General features: G+C 55.1%; 2 protein-coding genes across 9 annotated transcripts in view; one reads left to right on the plus strand and one right to left on the minus strand.

Annotated features, from left to right (window-relative positions):
- DOCK6 (dedicator of cytokinesis 6) overlaps positions 1-19,470 on the minus strand; it is a 47,412-nt gene that overhangs the window by 24,490 nt on the left and 3,452 nt on the right. For 7 of the 8 annotated variants that reach the window (XR_008701695.1, XM_055545145.1, XM_055545127.1 and 4 more), the window contains exons 2-19: positions 14,448-14,535; positions 13,625-13,800; positions 13,078-13,146; positions 12,697-12,826; positions 10,921-11,133; positions 9,152-9,237; positions 7,415-7,481; positions 7,162-7,311; positions 6,158-6,238; positions 5,884-6,037; positions 5,600-5,727; positions 5,369-5,462; positions 4,829-4,991; positions 1,508-1,625; positions 1,349-1,419; positions 1,018-1,156; positions 830-931; positions 93-179 (exon numbers count right to left, since the gene is read on the minus strand). Coding sequence is in view for 7 of the 8 variants with exons in the window: in XM_055545145.1 (XP_055401120.1) it covers positions 93-179; positions 830-931; positions 1,018-1,156; positions 1,349-1,419; positions 1,508-1,625; positions 4,829-4,991; positions 5,369-5,462; positions 5,600-5,727; positions 5,884-6,037; positions 6,158-6,238; positions 7,162-7,311; positions 7,415-7,481; positions 9,152-9,237; positions 10,921-11,133; positions 12,697-12,826; positions 13,078-13,146; positions 13,625-13,800; positions 14,448-14,535 (2,116 nt within the window). In the remaining variant the exon portion in view is untranslated. Of the gene's footprint in view, positions 1-92; positions 180-829; positions 932-1,017; positions 1,157-1,348; positions 1,420-1,507; positions 1,626-4,828; positions 4,992-5,368; positions 5,463-5,599; positions 5,728-5,883; positions 6,038-6,157; positions 6,239-7,161; positions 7,312-7,414; positions 7,482-9,151; positions 9,238-10,920; positions 11,134-12,696; positions 12,827-13,077; positions 13,147-13,624; positions 13,801-14,447; positions 14,536-19,470 lie in introns of those variants that run through there. The other variant, XM_055545154.1, reaches the window with a different exon arrangement.
- On the plus strand, positions 2,780-4,948 carry ANGPTL8 (angiopoietin like 8). The gene is made up of 4 exons (XM_055545168.1): positions 2,780-3,169; positions 3,347-3,508; positions 4,262-4,371; positions 4,455-4,948. Exons 1-4 carry the CDS (start codon positions 2,873-2,875, stop codon positions 4,480-4,482), a joined length of 597 nt encoding a protein of 198 aa, XP_055401143.1. The 5' UTR covers positions 2,780-2,872; the 3' UTR covers positions 4,483-4,948.

A 19,470-nucleotide genomic window follows, 5' to 3' on the forward strand; every position in this document is an offset into this window, starting at 1 on the left:
ACGTCCATGGCCCAAGGCCAGGCCTCCCAGGACAGAGGAAACTGTTGCCCAACCCCAGGGCCAGACTCCCGGGTTGCGGCCCCGCCCCCTACCTGGGGATGCACAGAGGACACAGCTGTGAGCTCCACGCTGAACACGCCCTTGTGACCATCCACCCAGCGCATGCCCGGCAGCGCCACCTGCGGGAGGAACACGCCAGGTGGGCACGGGCCCGCCCTCCCCCGCCACCGCTCAGGCCACCAGCTCAGCCATTGCGACACTGTGGCCTGACTGTGGCCCTGCCTGGGGGAACTGCTGGGCACCTTGCCCCCTGGCCCCGCAGCCCAGCCCAGAGATGGGGGTGGATTGTGGGCAGCACTGACGGGGGTCCACAGGGCAAGCTCAGGGATGCCCAGGACGCTCACAGGAGAAGGGAGACTGAGGATGAATGTTATTGGAGGGAATGAACAGGAGACAGCATAATGAGAGGACCCGGGCGCAAATGAAAGGGTTTGTGGGAGGTTGACACAGCATTCCCATGGGGAGGAAGTGCTCTGGGGAGACTGTCAGGCAGGCAGGGCTGCAAACGGGGGCCTGAAGCGGCGAGGCAGTGGGGTCTTGGTGGGGAACAGTGAGTGCGGGGGCGGGGGGGCATTAACAAGCGAGGGACACCCCACAGCAGGGAGGGATACAGATGGGGCAGGAAGACACACAGGATTAATAACAGGGGTGGGTGTGATGAGGCCTCAGCAGAGGACAAGGCGCCCAGGGGTGCTGCGGGAAGGAAAGCAGGGCATGACTGGGGTTCTTGGGACCCGGTGCTGGTTGGCAGGGGGTCCAGGGCACGTACATCCGGTGTGAGTACTGAGTAGCTGGGCGGGGGCTGGTCTACCGACACGGGGAGGCAGAAGGGGCCTGTCCTCAGCCGGCCGTGCTGCAGCAGTGGGATCCACTGGGGAGAGACGGGGGGTCAGGTGTGGGGCCGGACAAGGGCCGGGAGGGCGGGGCATGGATGGGGAGAGGCGGTGGGGGGCTCACAGTAAAGCCCACAGGAGTCTCCAGGGCCGTGCCAGGCCGGGGCTGGCAGCTGACGTGGTAGAAGGTGAAGAGCAGATGGTGGTTCTCAGTCACGCAGGCGGGAAGACGCAGCTTGAACTCCTCGTAGAACTCGGGAGACCTGGCGGGGCCAGGCTGGGGGGTTCTGCTGGAGGCTAGGCTCCCCCTTGCCTGTCCCACCCCCTCTGCTGGGCCCCACTGTCCCTGCTGTCTGCCTCAGGTGCCCCCATTTGCACTCCAGGAGCCTGCCCATCCCCCCACCCCCTTCCTGCCCATCTGTATCCCCACCAGTCCCCCACCCCAGCCCACATACTTGTTATGGTAGACCACCGGTGTGAAGGCTTCACGGGTAAATTCACTGCAGCTGGACTTGCCAAAGATGACCTGGGGGGAGCAAAGGCATGAGGGACTGGCTGGGGACCAACCCCCAGCCCCCCACCTCCGTCCACCTCCCCTGGGTCCAGCCACTGACCGGCAGGGCCTGGCTGGGGTCCTCGCCTGCCATATACTGCACTCGCACGGTGAGGTTGCGCACGGAGCCCTGGCGGCTGCTGAAGTTGAGGCTGTGTGGGTACACGTACAGCAGGCTCCTGCGGGGGCAGGGGCATGGCCACGTCAGAGGGACAGAGAGCCTGGGGGACACTGGCCACCCCACCGGGACACGGAGGGCTGGGTCAGGGACAGTGATGGGCAGCAGGCGGGAGACGTGAGTCCAGAGTGGGGAATAGATGGGTACCATTCAGAGCACAGATGGGGGAACAGAGTGACAGAGGGTGGGAATACACAGGGACTTCAGGGCCACTGAGGGTGCATGGTGAGGCAGAGGAGACACATGGGTGCTCAGGGCCAGGCTGACCTGCCCCTCATCCAGCTCCGGAGCCCGACTGCCCCTTCCCCCAGAAGAGGCCACTAGGGTTACATGGCCTGTCTCTCAGCTGGGGAAATGGAGGCGAGAGCTGGAGACAAGAGCTGGGCTGAGGTCAGGGCTCTGCCTCCCTCCTCCACAGTAAGCTTGTACAAGCCCCAGCAGGCCCCTGGGTCTCCGCTTCCCTAACTATATAATGGGGGCATCAAGCCTCCCAGCTGAGCCTTTGTCATATCAATGATACTAAGCAACAATAACATCAATAATTGCACCAAACACTTATGTGGGGCCAACCCTGTGCTGGGTTCTGTTCTAAGCACCTGACGTGAAGCGACTCATTTATTTCTTACCAGCAGCCTGTTGGGGTAATGCTCACATCATCCCCCATTTCACAGTCACAGGCAGGGAAACAGAAGCACTTGCCCACAGTCATCCAGGGAGAAAAACAGCAGTGAGCATTGATCCAGGGCACGTGGAGGTCCTGGAGTCAGGCTGTGTGGCCTTGAAAGGATCGCCATCACCTGCTCCCCTAGCTTTTAACCAGGTCAACAAAGACTGGGCATTGCAGGCTTGTGAGAAGGTTACGAGACCAGCTACTGTGTGATAGCAGTGAGGCAGCTGCGGGTGAGCCACCGGCGACCATAAACGCCTCGCTGTTATTGTCGTTACTGTCGTCGTGCCCATCCACAAATGGGAAACGGAGGCTAGGAGCCGTAGGGCTCTCCAGCCAGGCCTGGGCCTATCCTCTCACCAGGGCCCCAGCCCGCACCTGGCCCCGAGCCCTGGCCAGCGTGATTCCAGCGTGGCTGGCTGGACATCCGCCTGACGCAACTGTGGTGCCACCTCCAGGCCCTTGCACAACACGGGGCGCCCAGCTGGCTGGCTAACGATTGACCTGAAGTCGGGGGGGGGTTAAGGCATAAAAGGCAGCCCCAACGGGGCTGGGGCCACACCCTCCCCAGCCTTCCAGCCATGCCCGCGCTCGTGCTGTGCCTGCTGTGTGCCCTGGCAACGGCGGCCCAGCCGGCCCTGCTGGGTTCCAGGAGTGGCTCAGAGCCAGCACAGCAGGAGGAGCTGACCCTGCTCTTCCACGGGGCCCTGCAGCTGAGCCAGGCTCTCAACGGCATGTACAAGGCCACAGAGGCACAGCTGACAAAGGCCAGGAACAGCCTGAGCCTCTATGGCCAGGTGCTGGGGCTCCTGGGGAAGGAGGTCAGCCAGGGCCAGGATGCAGCCCAAGAGCTACGTGCGAGTCTATTGGAGATGCAGGTGGGCACTGCAGTTGGGGTGTTGTGGGGTGGGTAGGAGTCTATGGTGGAGTTATGCCTGGGCTGACCTTTGGGGTTTTCCCAGGAGTGAGGGGGTTCCTGGAATACAGGATTTCCAATGTTAAAATCAGGCTGATCTCAGTAGGTCATCCTACTAACATCCACGGTCTATTGGTAGATAGAAGAGGATGGTCTCAAGCTGCAGGCAGAGGCCACAGCCCAGGCGCTGGGGAAGGTGGCCCGGGGACAGCAGGTGCTGCGGGAGAAAATGAAGCGGCTAGAAGTTCAACTGAAGGGCATGTGGCTGGGCCATGTCCGCCAAGAATTTGAGGCCTTAAAGGTAAGGGGTTCCTGGCCCTGGGGGAATCAAGACCTTGATTCACAATCAGACCTCATTTCTGAACCTTCTGTCCCAGAGACCCCCAGACCCAGTTAAGGCTTCTGGTACCCTGGGCTCTATGCTATGTGACCCTGGGCAAAAGCCATGTGCCTTCCCATGCCTCAGTTGCCTTATTTGTAAATAAGAACAATAACTGATGTCTCAAAATAGAGCCAGGGACTCAGCGCAGATAAAATCCTCAACCTGGGATGGGGCACGTAATAGTTATTCAACAAATGCTAGAAGAGTGTTTCTGGAGCACCCATGATGTACCCAGCACTGTTTTATACCCTCTAATAATCTCTATCATGGGCTTCCTTGGTGGCTCAGAGGTAAAGAATCCACTCGTGATGCAGGAGACACAGGTTCAATCCCTGGGTCAGGAAGATCCCCTGGAGAAGGAAATGGCAACCCACTCTAGTATTCTTGCCTGAAAATCCCATGGACAGAGGAGCCTGGTGGACTACGGTCCATGGGGTTGCAAGAGTCGAACACAACTTAGCGATTAAATCATCACAATCTCTATCATGCTCAGAACAATCCCATAGAGGGACTCCTATTTCATCCCCATTTTACAGCTGGGAAAGTTGAGGCCAAGGAGTGGCAGTGGCTTGCAGATCACACAGATACAGTGGGAAGCGGGGGCAGTCTGGGCAGAATACAGGGATAGGAGGTGAGGGGGCCCCCAGCTGAGGGTTCTGTCCTGACCCACAGGCCCATGCCGATGAGCAGAGCCACATCATGTGGGTCCTCACGGGTCATGTGCAGCGACAGAAGCAGGAGATGATGGCACAGCAGCAGCGGCTGAGACAGATTCAGGAGAGGTGAGCTGGAGGGGGTCTAGGTGTGTAAGGGCAGCGGAATGGGGGTATCCCTGTGCCTTGGCTAAGCCTCACCTCCTTCCCAGACTCCACATGGCTGCACTCCCAGCCTGAGCCTGAGCCTGGGCAGAACTGAGGACCAGTCATGCATCGAGGGACACAGCCCTGCCCCATGCGGCCCCTGCACAGGGAGGAGCTGCCCATCCGCTGAGGTCAGCCAGGGCGCTGGGCCCGGCTTCCAGTCATGGAGCAAAGAAGGAAGCAGGTGGGGACGCAGGCAGAGAACATGGATGGTCAAGGAGGGGTGGAGGAAGGATATGCCCCTTCATACCTATACATTCCCTATTAAAGCAGAGCAGTGGCATCTCAGGCCAGCGTCTGTGTGTGCTGGAAGGGAAGCAGACCTCACTCTGCATGATGACCCCCATATTCAAGTGCCCAGCTGCCCCAGAGGTTGTACCTGTAGCTGGTGTGAGGGGCATAGACCTCACGGGCGGGGAACTCCAGGATCTCCTTGGTGGGCCGGCCTCTGGGGTCTGGGTAGGGCTTGACATGAAGCAGCTCCGGGGAGAGGCAGAAGTGGGGGTTCTCGGGGGCTGGGGAAATGTCGATCTTGAGCTGGGCTAGGGAGGGAGAGCCAGTTTGCACCTTCCTTGGAGTCTCCAGCTGGGGTCCCCTGCCCCCCCCACACACTCCAAGCTCAGGTCAGGGCTCTGACTCTCCAACAATGCCCTCTGGTGGCTCCATCTTTCAGGTGCTATGGCGGGAAGTCACCCTCAACTCCCGTTGCTGCCTCCCATCTTTGATCAGCTCTGCCCACATTCCCGGTTTGACCCACTACCTGTCTTATTTATTCTGTTTCTCATCTCTGGCCCCCACTGGAAGGTCCACCCCTGAAGTCAGGGCTTTGTCTATCATGGTCACCAAGATCCGGCACAGCAGATGCGGGTTTGAGTGACTACATGAGTGACACGTCTCATGTACGGGGCACACCACGCACCGGTTACGGGACGCAGGCGTCGCAACAGGGATGTCGGGCGCCGCATGTCAGCCAGGAACTTAAAGAGGTCCTCGTCACTGAGCCGCTCAGCCTCCTGCACGAACCCGCCCCAGTGAACCAGGGCTGAGGGGTTTGGGGATCCCCAGCGATCGTGCGGCCGCAAGAGGGAAATGGGGATGTGCGTGGGGTCCCCGTCTCTCAGCCCCCTGCCCCCGCCCCCAGCCATGACACCTGCTTAAAGAAGTTGGTGACGGTTAGTGTGGCTGGGCGGAAGCCAGAGAAGCTGCAAGCGTCGTCCCCACTACTCATCCGGTCCTGGGGTCCCCGACGGCGGCGGTCAGTCCAGGTGGGTCGGCGTTCTAGTGGAGACAGTGATGGAGAGGGACAGAAATGAAGGGTGCGGGGAGCCAAGACACTGCAGACTCAGGCCTGGTTAGACCTAGTCCGGCCAGCAGAGGGCGCCCCTTCATCACCCTAGTAGCTCCGCCCTTGGCCCGTCGGCCCCGCCTCCTCACCGCCCTCTGAGTCTGAGTCTCGGTCTGGCTGGCCGGCGCTGCTCACGATGTTGGCCAGGTGCACGGCCGTCCAGGCGAAGGGCATGCGATAGCGGCCCAGACGGGTGCAGAACTGCTCAGCTGCCAGGCGTAGCTTCTCCAGCTTCTCTTTGTTCTGGGAGGAGACCCCCGACACACACACCCCCCCACATGCTCAGTGTCCCAGGCCTGCTGAATCCAGGATCTGCTATGCGGGGGTACCCCTTCAACATTCGGCCCAGCCTCCCACGCTCACCTTGGCTGTGTCCACCTCCTTCATCACCATGTAGGGCTCGCAGCACTCGCTAATGTCTCCTTGCTGCAGCACCTTCTCCAGCTGAGGGGCGGGCAAGCCCAGTAAGGTGCTGCCAGGACCCCAACCTCCCCACCTCACTCCCAACCTCTCTGACCTTCACCGTCTCCCAAACATTCCACCCAGCTAGGGCTCTCGCTCCAACACCTCCCGTGGCTCCCATATCCCTTGGACTGAGTGTTAGCTGTCAGCCTGTGTAACTAGCTGCCCCCGCCCCACCATTTAAGCCCCGCCCCCAAAGCCAAGACTCCATTTTTCCTCCCATATTTACATATTTATTTCTTAGAATAAGCAAAGTCCACTCCAAGCGCGGCTCTGGGCCTGGACTCCAATCCTGACCCCTCGGGGGCTGTGGGACCTTGAGCACATTTCTTCTGGGTTTTGTGCCTCAGCTTCCCCATCTGTAAAATGGGCCCCATGGCAACCCCCACCTCCCTGGGCTGTGAGGAGCAAAGGCCAGAATCCTTGTGAAGCCTGACTGACTGGAAGCAGTGCCTGCCTTAAGGTGTCCAATTAATGTCATTAATTAATTGATCAAAAACTAATTGAACATTCTGGGAAAGGAAATTTGAGCTCACTCCCGGAAACAAAATCCCAAACCATGTGCCAATTAAGTTTTCCCACCCCTAATAAACTGAAAAACTCAACAACAAAAAAAAAACAAAAAACCCATTTTAAATGTCTACCCACATGTGCCAGGATGCCGTTTCTCCCCAGGCTGCCTACTCATGGGTGTCAGCTCAGCTGTCACCTCTCCAAGAAGCCCTTGGTGATTTCTCCCCACCTGGGTTCACTCAGAAGCTCCCTGGGGGCTCAGGCTTCCTCTTGGGCTTCCCGCATGACAGCCCTGATCACCATTCTTGGAGACATGTCTTCTTCTATGAGAGCAGGGATCTCACCTGTGGCCTTCACCATGATCACCCCCTTGCCAGCCCCAGTGGGTATACCTTGATGACCAAGAAGATGTCAGGCGAGGGGTAGGTCACAGAGAAGATGGCAGAGCGGGCCAGGGTCGAGATGGCAGGATGGGTGACGTGGGCCCGCAGTAGCCCCTTCATGGAGTCCGAGTTCAGGTCAAAGTAGAAGTTCTCTGAGATCTAGGGGCACAAGAAACAGCTGAGCCACCACCCCCAGGAAGACCATCACCCTGCAGCAAGGAAGAGGAGCGGGTGGGAGGAAGGGGAAGAAAGGGGCTCCTACCTTCTTTTTCTCTCGCACATCGTACAGGGCCAAGATGCCAAAGATGGGCTCGATTTCAATCTCGAACCTGCAATGAGTGGGGGCTCTCTGGCAGCGGCTGACCTTGACCCTCTCATCTCCATATGCCCTCTCCCTCTGGAGGTCCAGCCCAGCCTCGGCACACTGGGAGGGGAGGGCATCTGATTCCCAATGGGTCACAAAGAAGCACCATCTAAGGACTTGTAGGAAAGGCCTGTCCCATTTTGCAAAAGGGGAAACTGAGGTCTGTCCTCAGTTGGTGGTCCAGTGGATAAGAATCCACCTGCCAATGCAGGGAACATGGGTTCAATCCCTGGTCCAGGAAGATTCCACATGCCACGGGGCAACGAAGCCCGTGCACTACGACTACTGAGCCCACGTTCTAGAGTCCATGCTCCACAACGAGAGAAGCCACCGAAATGAGAAGCCTGAGCACCACGACTGGAGAGTAGCCCCAACTCGATGCTACTAGAAAAAGCCAGGGCACAGCAACAAAGCCCAGCACAGCCAAAAAGAAAAAGAAAAAAAACTTAAAATTTGAGGCTCACCACTGCCCTGCGTGGAGCAAACCCACCCACCTCTTGGCCTCATTTTTTCTTTCTCCAGACCTTTGTGTGTGTTGTGTTCCCCACCTAGGGAGCCCCATGTGGTCATCCCAGTGATACAACTTGCATACAGCAGGCGCTCACTGTTGGTTGAATGACTGAATGAGCCTACAGAGCTGGTTCTCAGTCTGTGTATTGGAGGCAGGCGGCCCACCAAGGCCTCAGGCCAGATGGGGCCTCCCTTTCCTGCGCCCATCCAGGCAGGAACTCAGGGTAGGGAGGGGCAGGGCCGGGCTTGGGTCCAAGGCCACATCCTGTTCCGCTCCATTCCCACGCACTCTGGCTGCTCCCCAGGGCCGATGTGGAGGGGGCTGTGGCGGCAAGAAGCCAGGCCCAGGGTCACCAGCGCCCCCTCTAGCCTGGGTGCAAGCTGCAGACTGGGCGAGGGCCAGATTCTGGCCTCACAAGTCACTGTGATCTTGGGCACAATGACTTCACCTCCCTAGCCTCCGTTTCCCACCCGAACCCACAACGTGATATTGCGGTGAAGGTCAGAGGCAATACACGTGGAGGGCTTCCCTGGTGGCTCAGTGGTAAGGAATCCGCTTGCCAGTGCAGGAGACGCAGGTTTGATCTCTAGGCTGGTGAGATCCCACATGCCCCGGAGCAACTAAGCCTGTGCACCACAACTACCGAGCCCAAGTGCTGCAACTACAGAAGCCTGTGTACCTAGAGCTCATGCTCCACAAGGTGAGAAGCCACCACAAGGAGAAGCCCACGCACCGGAACTAGAGAGCAACCCTGCCCACCATAAGCAGAGAAAAGCCAGTGCAGCAACGAAGACCCAGCACAGCAAAAGTTTTTTAAAAATTAAAATAAATTTAAAAAATTTAAATAAAAAATACACACACACACACACACACACACATAAATATAGAAAGAAAAAATAAACATGGAAGGCTGAGAGCTGAGGCTGGCACTCAACTGGAACTTAGGGTTAGTGGCTTTGAATAATGAAAGAAGTCTTATTTCCCAGCCCAAAAGTCTATGGTCTCAGGGATGCACACAGTAATGGCCTGGCTCGCATAATGAGCGCCGACTGTGTGCCTCACCGTAATCCCCCATGGTCCCCGCCTTGCCGTGCCTGAAGGGAGGGATGGATCAGCACACTCACTTAAGCGACAGACACTTGACCAGGATCCTCTGTCCGAAGTGCTCTCGCGGTGGCTCTGGGCGGCTGCAGCGTTCCACGGCCTCATCCTGCCAAGAGCCGAAGGGGCAGCTGGGACCCATCCTCCAGGGAGCAGTTGGAACGTGTGGGCTGAGACCAGCTCTACCCTCAGCCTGATTAAGCTTTCAGTCCCTGGCCTCTGAGCCTTTGCACATGCTGTTCCCCCAGCCTGGAATGCCCTCCTTCTCCCTTCCTCCTGGCCTGGTCAATACCTGCTCATCAGCAGGTCACAGTTTAGCTGGCACTTCCTCCAGGAAGCCTTCCTTCACCCAGAGGTATCTGACACTCCAGGTCCTCACCAGGCCCTGATGCAGTGGGCCCCATGGCTGGGACACGGAGGGCTGTGAGAGGGACAATGTGCGTGCGTGTGTGCTAAGTCGCTTCACTCGTGTCCGACTCATTGCAACACTACGGACCATAGCCTTCCAGGCTCCTCTGTCCCTAGGATTCTCCAGGCAAGAATACTGGAGTGGGCTGCCATGCCCTCCTCCGGTGGCGGGGGGTGGTCTTCTTGACCCAGAAATCGAACCAGCATCTCTTAATATCTCCTGCACTGGCAGGTAGGTTCTATATCACTAATGTCACCTGGGAAACCCTGAGGGACAATGACACATGGCTCATCATGGCACTACTCTGGGTTGTCATTTCCTGTAGGGAGGTCTCTTCTCCACTAGACTGAACTCAGAGGGCAGGGACTGGGTCTATCTTGTTCATGGCTGTATCCTCAGTGGCTGCTATATAACAGGCACTCACACATCCTGGTTGGATAAATACAGAGGTATGTAGTAGGTACCTATTATAATGTGGTTGAACAAACACAGATGTATACAGAAAATATCTAATTAATGCTGACTAGACATACATAGTGATACATATTAGACACCCCGTAAGAACTGGTTGAATAAATATAGGGCTATACAGCAAGCACTCAATGAATCGCTGAATTAAAACACAGATGTATATACTAGGTGCTTAATAAAAGTTAGTTGGATATATACAGATGCTCAATAAATATTAGTTGCTCAAATGCTGTTTGATTAAATAGAAAACTATACAGTAGATATACAGTGAATATTGACAGAATAAATATGAGTATACAGTAAAAGCCCAATAAATGCTGGGTAGATAAAAATAAAGGGATATGTAATAAATAATAGTCATTAAATAGAGCTGACTCATTGGAAAAGACACTGATGCTGGGGAAGATTGAGGGCAGGAGGAGAGGGGGGCTACAGAGGATGGGGTGGTTGGATCACTAACTCAATAGACGTGAGTTTGAGCAAATTCCAAAAGATAGTGAAGGACAGGGAAGCCTGGTGAGCTATAGTTCATGGGGTCGTAAAGAGCTGGACATGACTTAGAGACTGAACAACACAGTGAGTGCCCAATAAACACCAGGGGGATAAATACAGGCATATATAATAGGTGCTTAATGAATGCTGGTTGATTAAATGCCGTTTGTTTAAAGACTATACAGTAGGCATACAATAAATATTGGTTGAGTAAATACAGCAGCATATAGTAAGTTCCCAATAAATGCTGCCTGGATAAATACAGGGGTATACAATATAGGAGAATCCAGTAAGAGCTACTGAATTAAAAGGCAGGGTATACATTAGGCACCCAGAAATCTCACTGGGATCATACATAGGGATACACGTCAATTGGCTGTGTACTGATCCCGGGGCTGTGCAGTTGAGCGGGGCACCCACCTCGTCGGGGGCGGGGTAGAGCGCGAGCAGGGCGCGGGGCCGGTGCTGCCGCCGCAACGCCTCATTACGCCGGTCCACGTCCTCTGGGGCCACGCGCTCCAGGAGTGAGGGTAGCAAAGAATCTGCCGCCAAGTTCCTCAGGTCGAAGATGCCAGAGGCACCACTGCTTCGTGGGGTGTCGTCCAGGGAGCCTGAGGAGTGTCGGGGGTCATCCTGCCAGTAGAGAATGGGCACGCTCAGGATCAGGGGCTAAGGTCGCCATGACAAGGGTCACCTGAGGGCTTTGCTGACCTTCTTTCTAGAAACTTCTGTCTGGAGATATGATTATTATTGGTAAAAGTAGACACTCAATAAATATCAGTTGAAAAAATAAAGGCTCAAGACTCAGCTGGCCAGTGAAGGACCTCTACTAAGCTTGCCATGCCTCAGTTTCTTCATCTGCGAAATGGGTGTCACCTTTTACTATGGTTGGGAAGGCTACTTCCCAGTCTGGGCATCACATGACCCTTGCCTGGTCAATCAGAACACAGCAAAGTCAGGATATGTCTGGGCTGGGCCAATGAGAGCCTTTGAGGACTTTGCTCACTGTTGCCAGGGGAGGGAGAGTTCTTCTCACCGGGGGTGTTACCAGCCCAGGATCTGCCAGACCTTCTAGACACAGCTCTGGTCAGAAGCAGATTTGTTGGTGTTGAGTTGCTCAGCTGTGTCCGACTCTTTTGTGACCCCATGGACTAGAGTCTGCCAGGCTCCTCTGTCTATGGAATATCCCAGGCAAGAACACTGGAGTGGGTTGCCATTTCCTCCTCTAGGACATCTTCGAGACCCAGGGATTGAACCCACACTCCTGAATTGGCAAGCAGGTTATTTACTGCTGAGCCACCGGGGAAGCCCCCAGAAGCAGATTACCCTAGTTTAAATCCCAGCTCAGCTCTGTGACCCTGGGTCTCTAACCCCAACAGCTAAGGGCATCAGTTTCCCCAACTACATTCATAAACAGCTAACAATGGAAACAATAACAGTAATTCTTTATATGATTCTTGGTAAAAGTAGGAACTCAATAAAATATTGGTTGACAAAATACAGGTTCAAACCTCAGCAGGCCAATGAAAGCCCTCTACTAAGCCAGGCATGCCTTGGTTTCTTTTTTTTTTTTTCTTTAAATTTTGGCTGCATTGGGCAGCCTGCGGGATCTCAGTTCCTTGCAACCAGGTTCTAAACCCGGGCCACAGCAGTGATAGCGTCGCATCCTAACCACTAGACCGCCAAGGAACAGCCCCCTCAATTTCTCTATCTGAAAAATGGGTGTTGCCCTGCTTCACAGGATGAAAGAGGACAAGTATAAAACATTTAGTATTCACCAAGCACTTAATAGGGGTCCCTGGTGGCTCAGATGGGTAAGAATCTGCCTGCAATGCGGGAGACCTGGGTTCAATCCCTGGGTTGGGAAGATCCCCTGGAGAAGGGAATGGCTACCCACTCCAGTATCTTGGCCTGAAGAATGCCATGGACAGAGGAGCCTGGCAGGCTATAGTCCATGGGGTCGCAAAGAGCTGGACATGACTGGGTAACTTAAAAAAAAAAAAAAAAAAAGCACTTCATAAATGCTGATAATTATGATTCTTAACTTTTCAGTTACAGGGCTGATACATTTCCTGTGGGGCTGGAGGCTGTTCAGGTCATTGCTCATCACAGAAGATTGAGAGTTGAAGCCTCAGGCAGGCCGTGCACACACCACACCCCCGCCTGCGATAGTGACCCCTGCCAGGGCTCCCTCACCGAGTCCTCGGGGCCGGACCTCTCATCCCCAGAAGTGTCCTGCTCGAAGACCTGGCGGGTGAGCCCCTTCTGCCTCTCTCGTTGAGTCTCCGTGGTGATGGGGTTGTACGCCACACTCAGGTGCTGGTATCTAGGAGGATGGGAGGGTAGCAGAGATGGGGGCTCCCCAGGGCTCCCCAAGGTGCTGACTGACATGCCTGCAAGGCCCCCGTGATGCCTGCAGGGCCATCCATCCACCGGACGCACCGCCGCGGAAGTCCAGCTACCCTTGCAGGGACAGTGGGCTGATAACCAGGAGGAGCGGCGACAGCGGCAGACAACGGGCTCCTCTGGGCTCAGACCTGGCCTCTCTACCCTGAGCTGCCCCTGAGTCAGACCCACCTCCTATGGGCAATGATCCAGTCCTCAGTGTACATTTCCACCGCAGCTCTCACCTGGGCATCCATCTTTCTGCACAAAATATAATCAGGGTAAACAAAAGCAGAGAAGTGAAGGTGTCCGTCACTTCAGTCATGTCCGACTTTGCAAACCCCATGGACTGCAGCCCAACAGGCTCCTCTGTCCATAGGCTTCTCCAGGCAAGAATATTGGAGTGGGTTGCCATGCGCTCTTCCAGGGGATCTTCCCAACCCAGGGATCGAACCCAGGTCTGTCACACTGCAGGCAGTTTCTTTACTGTCTGAGCCATCAAGGAGCCCCACACAGAAGCAGGACCCAGTGTTAAATCTTTCCAGCGGCCTGTCCTTCTGTCTTTTTCAGGGATATAGAGGTAAAGGCTCAGAGAGAGAAGGGGACTTGTCCAAGGTCACACAGCCAAGCCAGAAGCTGAACCCAGGGCTCTTGGGAGCTTGGTGGGAGAGGGGCTGTTGATGTGGGGTACAGAGGCAGCGTGGGGATACAGACAGGGAGGGTGCGGGGCTCGACGCACCCGTCCTCGGGGATACCGGGCTCCGTGGTGCGGCATTCCCGGGGCTGCAGCAGTAGCTCTAGGTCATCAGCTGGAAACTCGACCAGATCCCGGAGAGGCCCAGGCTCTACATCCGGCGGCCGGCTCAGAAGCACATCCTCAAAATCCAGGGGCTCAACGACTTCAGTCAGTGGGACCTGAGGTGGAGCAAAGTGGCTGTGACCCGGGCCTCGGGGTTGGGGGCTGGAGGCTGAGTGTGGGCTTGGGCTGGCCTCGGACAACCAAGGGGGCGGTAGGAGCCATGGAGGGTGTTGGAGTGGTAGGAGGGGCCCTGGAGGAGCCGCAGGGGACAGTGAGTGACCTCAGCCACTCCACCCCCACCCCAGCTGGGCCGGGTCCCTCTTTCCAGGCAGGAAATCACACCCTGTGCCTGGAAGGGCAGGAAACTCCTGGTGGAAGGAAAGGCCTGTGGACTGCAGCAAAGAAAGAGACAATTCCTAAGGCCCTGGGGGCGAGAGAGCCCCACCCCCTCCCTTGCTGCAGCGGCCCATTCCCCAGACCTCCCTCCCCAGCATCCCCAGCTGGGTGGTCCAGTCTAGACAGCAGGAGGTGTGGGCATGGGGAGGGGCGGGGGTGGGGGCTGAACCTCTCCCACCTTGACCACCCACGGGGCTGCTCCCTGCAGAGGGGGACCAGCCAGCCTCCCCATCACCCTCACTGGGAACGGGAATGCGACAGTGCTGGGCCAGGACTGGGATCCCCCCTCCCCTGCCACAGCTGGGCCCCTCCCAGCCTCAGCTCCCCCACAGCAGGGGGGGTGGGGGAGCGCCTCCCAAACACTCACCCCCAGGGAGCTGCTGCAGCGCCGGCTGGAATGGGGAGAGCCGCTGCGTTCCCGGGACACCTGCTTCCGCACTTCGGCAGCCACCGTCCTGTGGGGACAGGAAGGGGACCATAGGGGGGCACGAAAACTTGGGCAGCGGGGCCCTGGGAACTGGGGCTTTGGGGCCCACAGATTCATGCTAGGAGAGGAAAATCCAGGCTGTGGAAAGAAAAAAATCCGGCCACGGGCCAAGAGAACCCAGGATCCAGGATGCATAGATCTCAGCATAGGTGCCCCCAAGGCTGTGGCAGACACATCACCCCCTTTCCTCTTCCAAGTACAGATAAGGGGGGCAGGGGGCTGCGGTTGGGCAGCGCCTGGGGGTCACTGATCCCCGCTCTTTCTTCTTCCCGTTTTCTTCTTCCGACTTTCTTCTTCCCACCAGGACAGGCTCCTAGATCTGCAGAAAGGTCTCCACGTCCTCATCTAGAGGATCTCTGCCCACCCCAACCCCTTATCAGGAAGGTGAGCCCCGTTCCACCCTTGCTAGACGAGTCACTCCTGCCCCTGAGCCTCAGTTTACCCATCTGGAGCTGCCCTGCCCTCACAGAGCAGTGGAGCTGAGCAGGGGTCCTGGTGTTCATACACACACCCTATCAGGGGTCTAAGACTGAGGCTGACGGTGTGTAAGAGGCCAGCACGACTCCTGGAGCACAGCCCAGCCACCAAGGTCAGTGCAGTGACCTTCCTGGGCCGTCTGCGTCTGCGCTGGCCTTCAGAGTCACAGCAGAGACTGAGGGGCAAGGGGCGAGACCCACAGGGGAGAGAGAGCCAGCATGGGAGAAGGAGGAGGGGAAGGAGGAGAAGGAATTGGGAACAGACCCAGTAGGGGCAGGGGTTCCCCAAACTCTCAATTCCTTCAGCTGAGCTTGTAGGAAGGGACAGCCATGCAGTTATCTGGGGGAAAGTGTGCCAGGCAGAGGGAACAGTTGAGTGCCAAGGCTCTGAGGCTGGACTCTGTGCCTGGAGACCCTTGCTCCCCGAGGGCTTTGTACAAACAAGACTAGGACTGTGCTGTCCCCATGAATGCCCCGGCACTGGACCCCACACACAGTAGATGCTCAATAAATTATTTTCTTTGGCCATGCCACACTGCTTACAGGGTCTTAATTCCTCCACCAAACCCAAGCTCTTGATAGTGAAAGTGCCAACTCTTAACCACTGGAACGCCAGGGAATTCCCATTAATGTTTTTTTTTTTTTGATGGAACGAGCGAATCTTTTCTGATCTCCCTCTTAGTCCACCTTGCCTAAATCTACCGTAAGTTGAAGAAAGCCCCTTATCTTTTAGCTGTGTGGCTTTGGGCAGGTGGGACAATCTTTCTGGGCTTCAGTGTCTCTTAAAATCAAGAAAGCAACTGTGGGAGATTCAGGCCTCAATCACTCTTTTCTCATTGTTTGGAAATCTGCTTAATAGAAAGTTATGCCCAACCCTGTATACGAGACAGCAAAAGAGACACTGATGTATAGAACAGTCTTTTGGACTCTGTGGGAGAGGGAGAGGGTGGGATGATTTGGGAGAATGCATTAAAACATATATAATATCATATATGAAACAAGTTGCCAGTACAGGTTCGATGCACGATACTGGATGCTTGGGGCTGGTGCACTGAGACGACCCAGAGGGATGGTATGGGGAGGGAGGAGGGAGGAGGGTTCAGGATGGGGAACACATGTACACCTGTGGCGGATTCATTTTGATATATGGCAAAACCAATACAATATTGTAAAGTTAAAAAATAAAATAAAATAAGTTATGCCTGGAACTGCCTGGGGGTCCAGTGGTTAAGACTCCACATTCCCAATCCAGGTTCAATCCCTGGTTGGGGAACTAAGATCCCACATGCCGCAACTAAAGATCCTGAGTGCCACAAGTAAGACCCGGTGCAGCCAAAGAAATAAATAATAAATATTTTTTTAAACTATTGAAACAAAAAGAAATTAAAAGTGCTAAGGATTGCAAATGTGGCCCATGCATCACCAGTGAGATAGATGTGCGGGGTGGGCCCAGGTAAGACAGGTGTGGGGTGGGGGTGGGGTCAGTTGGGAGCTTCAGCGGAGTCTGGAGGCCTCTGAATTCAAATGTGTGTGGGTCAAACAGAACTCAACCATGACCCTGATTCAACGTGGGGTCTCTGATGTGAGACTGCAGCCTCCTTCTTTCTCTGACCCTGGATTCTATTTATTTTCTGTGTCAACTATTTCTATTGGATGGGGGGTGGGAGGCGAAGAGGGAAGACTAGCTTGCAGGAATTTCAAAGGATATTAAAAATCAGGGGAAGTGAAAGTGTTAGTTGCTCAGTCATGTCCAACTCTTTGTGACCCCATGGACTGTAGCCTGTCAGGCTGCTCTGTCCATGGAATTCTCCAGGAAAGAATTCTGGAGTGGGTTGCCATTTCCTTCTCCAGGGGATCTTCCCGACCCAGGGATGGAACTCAGGTCTCCTGCATTGCAGGCAGGTTCTTTACCCTCGGAGCCACCAGAGACTTGTCCTCAAATTCCCCAAGTCCCGGCCGCTTCCTCGGGAAGCCTGGGCACAGAGGGTTGGGGATGATTTACAAAAGATGCTGGAACAGGGAACCTGTCTGTGCCCTGGGCCCAGCTGTTCTGCAGCTGCTGCTGCAAAGCAGGGAGGGGAGCGGGGGCCGAACGTCCAGCTTCATTTGGTCACTGGCCTTGGAGTGAGTGCCCCAGGGTGGGAACCCACTGAGTCCACAATGGCATGGCCATGGGAACTAGTTTACCGAGTCACAGAGCTCTGCACTTGGAGCTGGGCGAGCATGGGTGAACGACACCTCTTCTCCAGGCCTCTGGGCTTAGTGGTATCTGTTGTTGTTTGGTCGCTAAGTCGTGTCCAACTCTTTTTCCACCCCATGGACTGTAGCCCACCAGGCTCCTCTAATCCGTGGGATTTCCCAGGCAAGAATACTGGAGTGGTTTGCCATTTCCTTCTCCAGGGGATCTTCCCGACCCAGGGATGGAACCCATGTGTCTCGCATCTCCTGTGCTGGCAGGTGGGTTCTTTACCACTGTGCACCCTGGCACCCACCTCTTAGGAGCTGTTCTGAGTATGGGCCTGGCACACAGTAAGTGCTTAATTAAGACTTGCTGTCACCACACTGCCTCAAAGAGCATCCTGGGAAACTGGAATTTCTGACCCTGCTTTTGTAAACCAAAGGCAAGTGGGGCTCAGAGAGGGGTCATGAGGCACCAGGGTCACACAGCAGTGCCCAGAATGGAACCCTGGTCAGCTGGGGGTCAAAGTCCTTCAGCGTTAGGCATGCCACGACGCCCGTGACAGGGAGCAGAGCCAAGGACAGAGACTGCGGAACACCTGCCCTTTACCTGCCCCCAGAGCAGTCCCATCCGGTCTCGGCCTTCAGCACCATCTGAACCCTGACAAATCTTCAAATCTATGCTATATAGATTAACCAGGTCCATACAGAGAATCTGGAGAAGGGAATGGCAACCCACTCCAATACTCTTGACTGCAGAATTCCATGGACAGAGGCACCTGGTGGGCTACAGTTCATGGAGTTGCAAAGAGTCAGACACAACTTAGCCACTTACACACACACAGATACCCTGCCCTCCCACCATCCTGTGTCTCACCAAGCACAGCCCACCCTTGTGGATGCTCAGGACCCTCACCTGGAGTCATTACCCACTCCTCTGTCTCACTCCCACATCAGATGTGCTTCGGATGTCCCCGTGGACCACATTACAAAAAGCAGGCAAAATGCTGAGCTGAACTTAGTGGGTTTTCTCAGGAACAGGTCTCAGAATTTGATTGATGAGATCAATCTTTCTAAGGTGAAAACTTGACAACCTGATGTGATTCTAAGAGGTGCTCAGAGGGGAAAGAGGAAGCAGTGGCATCTCTAGGAATTCATGTGAGACTGTGGACCTCCCCCTGCTGCTGCTGCTGCTAAGTCGCTTCAGTCGTGTCCGACTCTGTGCGACCCCATAGACGGCAGCCCACCAGGCTCCCCCGTCCCTGGGATTCTCCAGGCAAGAACACTGGAGTGGGGTGCCATTGCCTTCTCCGGGACCTCCCCCTAGGGCTGGTCAGATTAACAGAGATCTACTCTTACAGGGAAGGAGGATGATAAAACCAGAAATAAGAATGACATAAGCCTTGGAATTTGACTTAAGTCTGCAAAAAGTGAGGGAAGAAAATGAATAAACACAAAACTATAGGGCTCTCTTGGTGGCTCAGTGGTAAAAAAAAAAAAAAAATCCTCCTGCCAGTGCAGGGGATACAGGTTTAATCCCTGATCTGGGAAGATCCTACAGGCAGCGGAGCAACTAAGCCTGTGTGCCACAACTTCTGAGCCTGTGCTCTGCAACAAGAGAAGCCACTGCGATGAGAAGCCAGAGCACCGCAACTAGAGAGCGGCCCCTGCTCGCCACCACTAAAGTCCTCAAGCAGCAACAAAGATCCCAGCGCAGCCAAAAATAAATATAAGTAAATAAATTTTTAAAATCTTTAAAAAAACACACACACACACACATAAATGGGAACTCCCTGGTGGTTCAGTGGTTAGGACTCTGCGCTTACACTGCAGGAGGCATGAGTTCAAGCCTTGGTCAGGGAACTAAGATCCCACAAGCCACGTGGTGCAGCCAAAAATAAAATTCGAAAAATAAAACCATGAAGAGATTCCTCTTCATATCCCACCCTATACACACACCTCCTGGACTGGCAGAAAAATTGAAAGGCGAACAGTGAGTGCTGGCAAGGCAAATAATATGAGTGCTGGCAAAATTTAAGGGCAAATAATATGAATGCCACCAAGGATTAGGAATTCTTATCTGCTACTAGGGGAATCGCTTCGGAAAACCATCTGTAAATGAACAAGCAAAGTTGAAAACATGCCAACCCAGCAATTCCACTTTGAGGTGTAGATACTCAGGAGGAAATACATGGCTAAGAATGTTCACGGTAGCTCTGATCATGACAACCTCAAAGGGAAACAACTCA

Source organism: Bubalus kerabau, chromosome 1 (genome assembly GCF_029407905.1).
Source record: "Bubalus kerabau isolate K-KA32 ecotype Philippines breed swamp buffalo chromosome 1, PCC_UOA_SB_1v2, whole genome shotgun sequence".
In the NCBI taxonomy this organism is placed as follows: domain Eukaryota; kingdom Metazoa; phylum Chordata; class Mammalia; order Artiodactyla; family Bovidae; genus Bubalus; species Bubalus kerabau.